An 11,760-nucleotide genomic window follows, 5' to 3' on the forward strand; every position below is an offset into this window, starting at 1 on the left:
GGTATTTTAGAAGCTTAATACTTCAGAGATTTATGATATACTGAAGTTATGAAGAAATTGGGGAGGAAGGGAGTGAAGCGACGAGGGGAGAATAGGTTTGAATGCTAATTTAGGATGGTGCCATAATAGGATAAATAATACAGCAATAACATTTGATGAAGCTTTTAAACATAAGGGAAATAAAAGAATAACAATATGGTATCCGCACTACTTGAAATCGATTAAGTAAAACCTCAATATACCTAATTTCCAGTACAAAAATAAAACATCACTGTGGTTTTATAAAATATTAACAATAATTTTTTTTAAAACAAATTTCTGAAACACAGAGCCAGATCATATGGAGTTACTGTATGTAAAAAAAAAAAAAAAACAATACATAATGCTGTATTCCAAAACCCTCTTGACCCCCAAATACAAGCCTTAAGGAAATTCGTAACATGTCATATTTATGATACGATTCTCTCCAAGGCTACAGTAAACACTAAATTACTTGACATTAAGATAAGAATAATAATTTTAACATGATCAATATTATAAGAATTAACAGCCATTGCAACGTCACTTTCATTCAAGTAAAGGGGAAGCGGGAATTTTTTTTATTAAAGAACACAATGACTCAACAACTTTATTAACTTTTACAAATCCTTATCAAGGCAGCCACCCTGCTATAATTCAATGTACATAAGTCAATGATCAATGGAGATGTGTGAAAAAAATGCCTCAAATTCATTTCTTCATTATCATCAGCCCATAAACTGGTATTGTATTGTCAAACTAATACTACATGAAAACTTTAATGCAGTTGCCAACTTCTTGAGCTTAATTATCAAATATACAAGTAATAATGTCTATTCAACAACATCAGGTTTTGAATCAGGCCTTGTATAATGTGCACACCATGCAACCCTTTCACTCACAAGTCCTTCAATCTACCGCCATCTCCCTCAGACACAAATCGCTTGCGACCTCTGGGGAAAAGAATAAAAGGAAAGTGCAAAACAAATTCAGTTCAGCTAAATTTGAATACTAAAGCATAGCAATTGTTCCATTCTTGATTGTGAAAATGTATTGAATAGATGTTTATTTGAAATTGATGCAGACTAATATATTAAGACTTTCCTATGTAAATAGTTCTTCAGTGTCATATAGAAGTTTTAAAACTACAAAACCAAATCATTTCCAATAAACAACTATTCTCAGCTGCCAATTATTTTATAGCAAACTAGATCTAGCAATGATGAACAATTTCATTAGACTGCGTGAGCCTACAATAACGATAATGCTCAACATCAATAATAATAAATAGGGAACAGATGTAGATTCCAAGAGCATGCAGTCAATGTACTTAGTTTGAGACCATCTAAAAGTCTCATCCAGACACCAACATAAGATCCCACGTAAGAGAAATACACTCAAATGTTTACTAGATGTGTTCAAAACAAAAAATAAGGCTATCAGTATATAAGAAAGATGATTCACAAGGAAAAAACTATCACCTCCCCAAACTAACACCATACATTTGACTGTTTCCCTCTTAGCCAAGCACTCCAGTAAGGGCCAGGACAAAAACCAAGTAATCCCATTCTAAGACTAAGACAGAAAGCAACTCAGAAAACAGATGTTGGGGGATAGAAGACACAGTAAGTGACCTCCTGTGCACCGTGGGAGGTCAAAAGACAACCCGTGTGGACTTAAATTTGAAAAAAATTCAACTAACCTTTGTGGAACATCCTTCAGAATCGAATCTGGAATAACACCCTCCTTATGACAGAGAGTAGCGAATTTCTCCACTAAACTATATGCATTTGGAACATCTAAGCAAATGTCAGAAATGTTGTCAAAGATACGATTGAAACCCTGAAATAAGAAGATTTTTTTTAAAATATGGGTATCAAAAAATTAAACAATATAAACAAAAATATTTCCCATTAATAATTTGTGCATTACTTTGACTATTTGACCTAGATAGACCAAGATGCTATTTATAGCAAGCATGTTAATTGGCAAATCAGATAAAGGCTGTTCCGTTCACAGTTGAAGTGTTTCTATTTTTCTTATCAGCTACTAATAATGGTCCATGTCAGAGTATCTTAATAGCCAGAAGAATCTGTAAAAATGTATTGAGCGGTCACCTGCATGGATTCCCATACATAACAAAATCAAGCATATCTAGGAATGAATGATGCTATTTATGTTAACCATCCAGGGTCCCCAATTCAGAAGGCAAAAGTTTACTTAACTTTTACACAAACACGACTAGGTGTGTATGTACAAAAAAAAGTATGCCTAAAAGGGTGACTGGTACTGTTTGAAATGGAAATTTGGTTCCATATAGCATGCTGTGGGAATAAATAAAACATTGTGAAACGCTTTGAGCATAGCAAATCTGTGGAAATACAGTAAATCAGTGTTGATGATGGCAAAAAGTGAAATAGGAGGAAAATTTTGAACGATTACCTATAAGCCCCATTTATATTTTCAAAATATTTAGCTCAGAAGTTTGAAATTTGTACAAAGTATCCCTGTTCTACGGTATTGAGACATGTTAATCAACTTCACCACAAACAGATGTATCCTTGAAGCCCTTTTTAATTTATTAACTATCTAGAACGAGTCAATAGTTAGACCAGACACCAGACAAGATGGTCGACAACAAGTCTGTCACCGGTTTGTTTTATTTTTAGGGGTTTTATGGTGTATGCAACTCTTAGGTCATTTCAGCACCAGTAAAAAGGAAGATGATTAGGGAAAGGTTCTAGATCCACAGGGGACTGGTTCAAATCAGGAACAGAAGATTCCACGAGGTGTCTAAACTATGATTTATTGTAAAAAGTACTTTAAGGTCGAAAATGAAAGTAAAATCTTAATCCCAATAGTCGGTTTCATTTTCGGTTTAAGAACAATTAAAGTAAACAATCAATCTTTCATGTTCGTTTTGTTTTTTTTGTTTTTAAGGGTTTTACGGCGCTTGCAACACATTTAGGTTATATCAGCGCCAGTAAAAAGGAAGAAAATGGGACAGTAAAAAGTTCTAGAATTACAATTAAAGCATCCAAGAAAAAGTAAGACAAAGGGGAACTTGGAACAAATAGGGATCAGATGTAGATTCCAAGAGCACACCATCAATGTTCTTAGTTTGAGATCACCAATAAGTCTCATCCGGACACAAGCACGGCCCCCACTAAGAGGAATACACTCAAATGCTTACATTATAAATTAGAACAAATAGAATAATACATAACAGAGAGATGATTTACAAGGAAAAAAATATCATCTCCCAAAACAATAACTATGCATTCGACTGTTTCCCTCCCAGCCAGGACCCCGACCGGGCCAGGACAAAACCAAGCAATCTCATTCCAAGACAAAGACAGAATGCAAGTTGGAAAACAGATATAGGGGGATAGAAGACACAATAAGTACCTCCCTGCCCACTATGGGAGGTAGGAACCCCACCCAGTTTCATGTTCGTGGATATAAACTGGCAATGGCAATATGGAAAATTGTTTCAATGGAAGACTGCCTCAATTACAGTTTTAAAACAGAAGATAATAATTTTCGCTGATGGGTAGTTTGGCCATTAAAAGGCCATTTACTCTTCATAAATGATTAAATAAATAAAGAGTTCCAAAACTGACACCCTTCCCCACTTATTCCCAATTCATTGAGCAGCTCAATTGACAATGACCAACCTCTTATGATTGTAGAACAAAAATGTTTTTAATCTTACCTGCTTCATCTGATCTGGTGTAATGATGACAGCTGAAGCCAGAGATTTCAACAGTTTCACCATCATATCATTTTCTCTATCTGTATTCCTCTCCAAGACCAAATAAACAGCCTGCCAGTGATGAAAACATAAATCCAAACATTAGGGTTAAGGTTTAATAATAATAATAAATTGAGCTCTATATAGCGCAATATCCACTAAATGTGCTCAAAGGATATTTTTTAATACAGTGTAAGGGGAGCTGAAAGGTCTGGGGCAGATGTCCCACTTGTAAAATGGAAATTGTGCATTTTAAACAAAAATCCTCTCATTTCCAAGTGTTCCGATCGCTGCATATTCGTGTCTGGCTTATCTGGCACAGAATATTCCACATGACCTCTCTTGCATTATTTTGTCCAGAACAACACTTTCCCGTGTGCTCTCTGCTTCCACTGATTTTGTCAAGGGTGCAGCCAAATCCCCAGCGGTATAAATGGGTTAGGAAATAGGTGGGACAATTTCCTCTTAAGGTGCAAGAGACAGAACCCACAAATGAGTTGTTCATGCTCTGCTCTTCACTAACCCAACTCACACTCACTGTGTAGTGTGGTGTCGTCTTTGTTCTATTTCTAATTAATCTACCCCTATATCTTAAACGCATTCCTAATACTGGAACTTGAAAACTTTTGACCTCCCTTTCTGGTCAGCCTGCAGAAAATATCTCCTGTATGACTATAATCATGTAATCTTGAAAATCAAGATTCACAGGAAAGGTCTGATATCCCCTTTCTTAAGGCCTACAGAATCGCACATCAACACAACTGACCCAAGATGCGACTATCCTGTTTATGAATGATGGCTTTTTAAGCAGAAACAAGAATAAGTGGAACAGATTGCTGCATGCCAGGAAAAAGTAGGTGGTGAGGAATGGATGATTGTCTATCACAGGAGACAATGAGTAAGACGAAAAGAAAGGTGTCTCAGCTTAACCCCCTCATAGATCAATTATGCAACAAGCTGGATATGTAGTCGACATGGAAAACAGGATGGGAAGACGGACCAGAGACTCAACGGCCGTGACAAACCGCCTTCCCACCCTGTTTTCCATGCAGTTTATCTCAATAGGAATATAAACATTTTTGATAAATTGTAAAGAAATAAAATTTAATGTTAACTGAAGGTGTGAAATCATTCCAATTTACCACTAGAAATTATATCAAAATAATTCTGTGACAAACAGATCATTCCAATCAAGCAGATGTTCGTTTTCAAATACTTGCGTTGACTGCAATTTAATTTATTACTTAACTTACTATGCTCAGAATTGTATGGAAAAAAAAAGTAAAAAAGACTAGTTCAAAGAAACAAAAGCAGATCCCCGCAGCAATGTGCCCTTTTTCAATATTTCACAGCTGCATTGACGCACTAAAGATATACCCAGATTCACAAACAAGTGGATACAGCATTGATGACTGACAGAGAGCACCGTGGTAAAAACACCTGCTTCCTTCTAATACTGGGACATGGATACTTTACTGCTAGAAGCTGTATTATATTTAAAAAAAATTATTGAACAAAATTGAGTGCAACAGCTTCAAAAAAGAAGACACTATATCTCTCATAACAAACAATATTTACACATCACACTGTAACCCTTGGATGTTTAATTTCCCCTGAACTCAATACTAGATTGGATTATTATCAATATATCATACCGCAAACTTCCTCAGTTTTTACTGTCTATCATTTCATTCATCCTGAAGTTAATACTGTTAAGATCAGCAGTTTGTATTCAGGATCATTGGATCGCTGAGCCCGTTTCTTTTCCATAGGCAATTGACATATTTTTAAGTTCATACTAATACTACAGTCCACTCCGTATAATCGCAACTCGGTTAATCGCAACATTTCCCAAGAAACGGAATTAATTCTATATAAAAGTCACTGGTTAATTGCAACAAACTTCGGTTAATCGCAACACATTTTCGACCTCAAAATGGGTAAATTCAAGAAATCAATCAAACAAAATATCAATTTCATCATGGGTGAAATCCTGACAGGTTAAAGAATCGAGAATGAGCGGGATTTAATGCTACAATAGTGTGTCACCACCTTATTAGAGACAAAGGAAGGCAGGGCTTTGCAATATGGGTTTGTGATGTCATCTGTGGCCATTAAATAGGAGGCGAGGGGGCTGGGCATTATCTGGACAACAGGTAGACAATGAAGGAGAGACTGAGCTTTTTTGTTTGTTTGTTTGTTGCTTTAGGTCTCTTCCAACACAATTGAGGTTATATGAGAGACCGCTGAAACAAAAAAACAAGCAATCTAACAAAAATAGTACAAATGTAAATCAAAATCATAACCTAAAGATATCATAAGCTAAATTATAAATAACCAAGAACAAACAGGCAGAAGATTTACAGAAAAAAAAATATCCCTGTCAAAAATACAATCACAAACCAAAGAAGCGGATAGGCTAGTAAAGAGAAGAAGAAACGACATCACTATCGGATCGTACACCCATGCGAACATCATAGGTATATGATTCAAGGGTGATGCTCCCATCCAACCACCCACAGAGACTGAGCGATATCCTTTAATTTGGGATTGACTGTGCATTGTGACCAACGAGTTTTTGAGAGCTCTCTCACATCACGGCTAATCTCTTTGACTCTTACAAATGAACAAAGGAGTGAAAGTTAATCCAATCTGAATAAGATGTCGACTTGCATCAAAGCTGCTTTTGCTTAACAAAATATATACAGGACTGCCATATAGTTTTATTTCAATCATATTGCTCAGTCTGTGGTGGACTAAGAACAGTATTTACAACAACTAGTTTGAATTTACCATATATTTGTAAAATGTAATAATAAACAGGAAAGTCAACTTCGGTTAATTGAAACTTCAGTTAATCGCAACATTTTCGCTGATCCCAAGCTGTTGCGATTATCCAGAAAGGACTGTAATAGTAAAAGTATGTATATAAACAGATCACTATTCATTTTATCATCCTATTGGATTCATTTTGGACATTTTGATATATTTGAATTTTATTTCTGTATTGTTGGGATCTTTATTCTTGTGGAGATATCTTACAAGACGACCATATTGACTACAGAAGTGTTGATCTCTTCTTTTTATTCCACTATTTCTTTTCACATTATATTTTACGCAATATTTCAAACATGCTTTTCAGCATCAGAGTTTCATGTTACCAAACATTATACTTAAGTTACCTTTCCATCATTCTCTTTTCCTGACTGAAGTTGCTCAGCCAAGAACTTCTCTCCACCTACCTGGATTTGACATGAGGTGTTATTGCCATTTTAAATCTTTCTGTTGTTCCACCATTAGAGGAAATTAGATATCGGGGGATGGGAGCAATAGCAGACATTTTAAAAAGTGCACCTGCCAAACACCCAGAATGTGGTAGTTTATGGAGGCGTTATTCTAGCCATTGTAAAATATGAAGACACCAAGGGATACAAGTATCATGTCAATATCCAAAGAACCATTATTAAAGAAATTATGCGAGAGCAAGGTCATCTATAAGATATTCAGTCTTGCAAATATCTAATGATTTTAATTTACCTCATAAACAAGTTCGTGGTGGAAGTGAGGAACTTCCAGAGTGGTGAAGCATAGAGTAGCCTCAGGGATGTCGCCAGAGGAAAGGTATTCCTTCAATAACATGATCATCTGGGAAGTGAAAATATGTCAAAACATATTAGTTGTAACTGCCTTTCAACATTTAATCAATTTTGTTTCCATCCTATGTTGTGAAGAATGAAAAATAAAGGGTAATTATTGATGAAGAATATGTTTTCTGTGAAATCCATAAAGCATCTCACTCATTAAACAAATGCTATCCCAAATTAGGCAAATATCAACAGTTGAAAATTTACACAATAATAAACTTTTCTTGTATATAAAATTCCTACTACAAAGGAGTGTAACATAATGGGAGGTACCTGTTTGATAAGGCTTTTGACAGGACGGATCCCTCCACCAATACCCCAAATGTTATCAAGTCGAACAATGCCATGTTTTTGGTTTAATAAAGCATCAGCTTTGGTAAGAGCATCTAATTTGTTAGAGCAAGTAACTCTTCCCTTGTAGGCTTGAATATACTTAGGAGGCAAACAATCATCTGCAACAGCCCGGGCAAGGAACTTTCCTATGACCTGCAGAGAATAAATTTAAAAATAAAAAACATTTATCCAGGAAAAATTAAGTATGTAGGTGGAAAGTGATGAGCAAAGTCTATCAATATATATACAGCCACATCTCTCCAATCCAATATATATAAGTAATTTTGTGACAAACCACTGGATATAAGAATTTAGCTGCACCAGCAACACTAATGTCAAGTAAGGCCAGAAAAAAAAACTAGTCTGGTCAGTCAAATTGACTTAATAAAACAGAATGTATGCTTCACTGACCATGCTATTTTGGTGACAGTCAAAACATCAGGATCGTGTTCTATTTCAGGGAGTCCGAAAATTGCAATCAACCTTGATCTTACAATAACATACTAAAATATAATATAACACTAAATGAAATCATATTTATAGCCAGTCTGATATTATTTTTACTTTTTTTTTAAATTGTCTTTAATCAGCAAAGTTGATTAAATTTATCTTTTGAGGGGCTTTGATAAAAAAGATATCAACATTAACATCAGAAATTCAACCAGAAAAAGAAACCATTTTTCCGCCGTTTTGGGAAAAGCATGTTTCTGAATCTGCTGTTCCTCTTCTTTAAGGTCCTTTATTTTTAGTTTTCAATTATCTAAATTTAAAATATTGGTCACTTTATCATGATTGTCTGAAAATAGCAACCCCAGTAACAGCAAACAGAAAAATGGCAATATTTTTTGCCTGAAGCATGGAACTGCAGTTTGCATCATATCTGTGCTTTTCCCAGGTAGGCACACATAGGGCATATGGCACCCTCTGTGAACATTATTAGAAAAGCAAAGGATGGACAATAAATCATAAGTTGCAGAGAAAAAAAGAATGGTTTGGAAAATAAGGTTAAAAACATTTTATGGCGGCAATTATAAAGACCATTAAACTCCAAATGTTAGAAAAGACAACGAGTCTATTGTAAATGATGCATTTGATTGTAACTTATTCAAAAACCATTCTTTCCACCTACTTCTGATGCATGTGGGGCGTCAAGGACTAGGTCAGACAACTTGTCCAAAATGTCATCAAAGCCACTCATGATGTCTTCATGATGGAGAACACGACTGTATAGGTCAGACAACAAGACGGAGGTCATCTCACAATGGAGGGCTTTATGGTCAATTGCTTTACTAATAAGAAATTCCACCAGTCTCGGCCTTTTGTCACCCAAGTTGAGATCTTCTAAGGTTTTCTGAGGAGCAAATAATCCCAATAACAATTAGTATTATAGGGTTATTAGTGGCATAAGAAATACAATGGTCTTGCTTTATTTTGTCTATTATAGCATTTAAAACTGGCACCACTTTTAGACCGCACATCATATCAGGAGTAAAATACAGTTAAAACTAATAACAATAGAGGTGTTCAATGTTTCAATATAAATGAATAACTAAATTCTCTTATTTCATCCCCAAGCAGCTGGTGAGAGGCTGAAAAATTGAAGTCTAGATAAGTAAGGGAACTGAGTTTTACAGCATTTGTATAAAACGAATGGGAGTGAGTGAGAGTGGAAGATGGGGGTGGAAAACTTACCAAAAACTCTTCAGTGTTGTTATTTTCATAATATTCTAAAACAGCAGGTTCCAGAACTTTCAAAAGTTCTTCTTCACTGACCACAGGTTCAATTTCCTCCATTGTATACTCATCCTATTCAAGGGGATGGAGATAAAAGAAACACAAATTAATAATAAATCTAGAATTTGTTAATATCAGATAAATTATTCATCATCTATTTTTTTAATACTCAAGCTAAAGCATAGAAATTATTTCATCAAATCAAGCTTATCAAGCCAAATGGCTTAATGATAACACGTCGCCTCTAAAAAAAAGAAAAAATTACCTGACTCTCTGAATCATAATTTGGATCTTGGGAGTCATGGCATTTTCCATCTTCGTCAACTTCTTCACCAAGCTTTCCCCAAACGCCTTTTCCACCAGCACCTCCTTTAGAGTACATTGAGAAATGGTGAGAACAAAAGATCAACTGTGTATCAATTAACCTTTGTATGAAATATGTATGTTTTTATGACCAAAATATAATAATTTAAAATTTTTTAAAAAATTGACTCTCCCAGGCTAAAAACTGATGTACGTTCACAATTAATAGGGCTGTGATTTTTTAAATTCAAATGCAACTTGATGCTAATCTTAAAGAACTTTTTTACAAAAACAATGGTAAATGTCTCTCAACAGAAATTATTTTATTTCTTCTAGTTTCCATAATTGTCTATTTTCAACAGAAATAAATCATTTGAAAATAGTCGAAACAGGATGGGTGACTGACTTTTTTGTTGGTTTTCTTTTCTCTTTGTTTTTGTAGTTTTATTTGTTTTCCCTTCTTTTAATTAAGCATTTATATAGTATAGACTGCCTAGCCTAGCTAGGCAATGAAGTCAATCAAAACTCGCTCTACGTAAATTTCTATGCTAGACGTCTATAGATATAAAAATTTAGCCTTACTGACATACCTCTAGCTAGCAATGAAGTCATCAAACTCGCTCTACGTAAATTTCTATGCTAGACGTCTATAGATATAAAAATTTAGCCTTACTGACATACCCTCAATTATGATATCAAAATGCATTAACTTTTACTTTACTATTACTACTTAAAATTATCTGAGAATATTGAAGCAAACTGCATTTTTTGAAGACCTCTGCCTGTGTAGTACTGACTATAGTAGCAGTAGTAGTAGTAGTAGTAGTAGCGACAGTACGTGTTTATTATCACGTTGGCAGTTCTCATCGCCATCTTAGTAATTAGGATTTCTATTAATCAACAAAGAAAATGGGAAGCAAAACAAGTTACTAAAGCAATTCCATTCATGCTAAGAAAACGTACCGCCAGTTTTTTTCTCAGGGAGCAATCTGTCCTCATTTGAGTTATGGGCTCGTGTAACCTTGACCTTACAGTTTAGAAAACAAAAACACTGAACTTACTTGCACTTCACAAAAACGTCTCGAAAGTTGCGCAACCTGTTGCATCAGGATGGACATTGACTGTGCATGGTGATAACCCCCTTTTACGCAAATAACTTGATGATCCCTTAATTTAATTAGTTCCAACGAAGCCCACAGAAATGTCAAAGATAGACAGGACCACGTGCTCAATCCTCTTACTCTTACCTTTCTTTGGTAGGCCACGACCTCTTCCGTCCCTCGACTTCCTACTGTTTTTGGACAGGGGAACAGCTTTCTTGGCATCTAGCGGTGCAGCACCTGATGGACCAACCTCTTTTCCAGGGCTAGTACGACCAATATGTCGCTTGGCTTTCCGCACAGGCCTTGAATAGACATCATCGGGGAGCTCGCCCAAACCATCAGCCTCTACGCTCTCTTCAATATTGCCATTCACAACTTCATCAACAACGCCATCTTGAACGACTGCGTCCGTATTTTCAGACATTTTCCTGAATCCGTGGAAAAATGCACGCACGATAATAAATAAATAAATAAATTCTTCACAATTTTATAACACTGCACTGCTTACAACAATGATATTTGCATTCCACATGAAATAAATCTCTTGCAGGTCTCACTTCCCAATGCTCGAAGGTTTGCTCTCGGATTCTTCTCAACTTGTTTACAATCTGAACTGTTCTCGCATTTGATTGGTCGAAAATGGGCCTGATCGTCTGAACATGTGTATGGCGACGTAAACACAACTGTCACATGACATGTATTCAAAGAACAGTAACCAAAGTTAATGTTACAGACTTTATTAAAGTGGGTTTGTCTCCCCCCCCCCCCCCCCCCCCCCCCCTCCCCCTCTCTCTCTCTCTCTCTCTCTCTCTCTCTCTCTCTCTCTTCTCTCTCTCTCTCTCTCTCTCTCTCTCTCTCTCTCTCCTATCAT

General features: G+C 35.7%; 1 protein-coding gene across 2 annotated transcripts; it reads right to left on the reverse strand.

Annotated features, from left to right (window-relative positions):
- Positions 1-359: 359 nt before the first annotated feature.
- On the reverse strand, positions 360-11,512 carry LOC144964258 (programmed cell death protein 4-like). Of its 2 annotated transcripts, none has more exons than XM_078898332.1 (9): positions 11,034-11,512; positions 9,749-9,852; positions 9,442-9,555; positions 8,879-9,100; positions 7,690-7,902; positions 7,310-7,417; positions 3,734-3,844; positions 1,721-1,860; positions 360-971 (listed from the first exon to the last, which is right to left on the reverse strand). In XM_078898332.1, the coding sequence occupies exons 1-9, from the start codon at positions 11,311-11,313 to the stop codon at positions 917-919; spliced, it is 1,347 nt and encodes a 448-aa protein (XP_078754458.1). In that variant the 5' UTR covers positions 11,314-11,512; the 3' UTR covers positions 360-916. The 2 variants fall into 2 exon arrangements, with proteins under 2 accessions (XP_078754458.1, XP_078754459.1); XM_078898333.1 differs by having other exon boundaries at positions 927-1,016; positions 11,034-11,494.
- Positions 11,513-11,760: the final 248 nt, after the last annotated feature.

Source organism: Berghia stephanieae, chromosome 2, assembly GCF_034508935.2.
Source record: "Berghia stephanieae isolate SIO BIC M18660-M18661 chromosome 2, UCSD_Bste_1.3, whole genome shotgun sequence".
NCBI classification, from domain to species: Eukaryota; Metazoa; Mollusca; class Gastropoda; order Nudibranchia; family Aeolidiidae; genus Berghia; species Berghia stephanieae.

Coding starts and splice junctions, on each gene's coding strand:
- LOC144964258 (XM_078898332.1), bottom strand. CDS start 11,313: ATGTCTGAAAATACGGACGCAGTCGTTCAAGATGGCGTTGTTGATGAA. Junction 3,845..7,309: donor ACCACGAACTTGTTTATGAG/GTAAATTAAAAT, acceptor CATCACTGGCAG/GCTGTTTATTTGGTCTTGGA. Junction 972..1,720: donor CTGAAGGATGTTCCACAAAG/GTTAGTTGAATT, acceptor TCTTTTCCCCAG/AGGTCGCAAGCGATTTGTGT.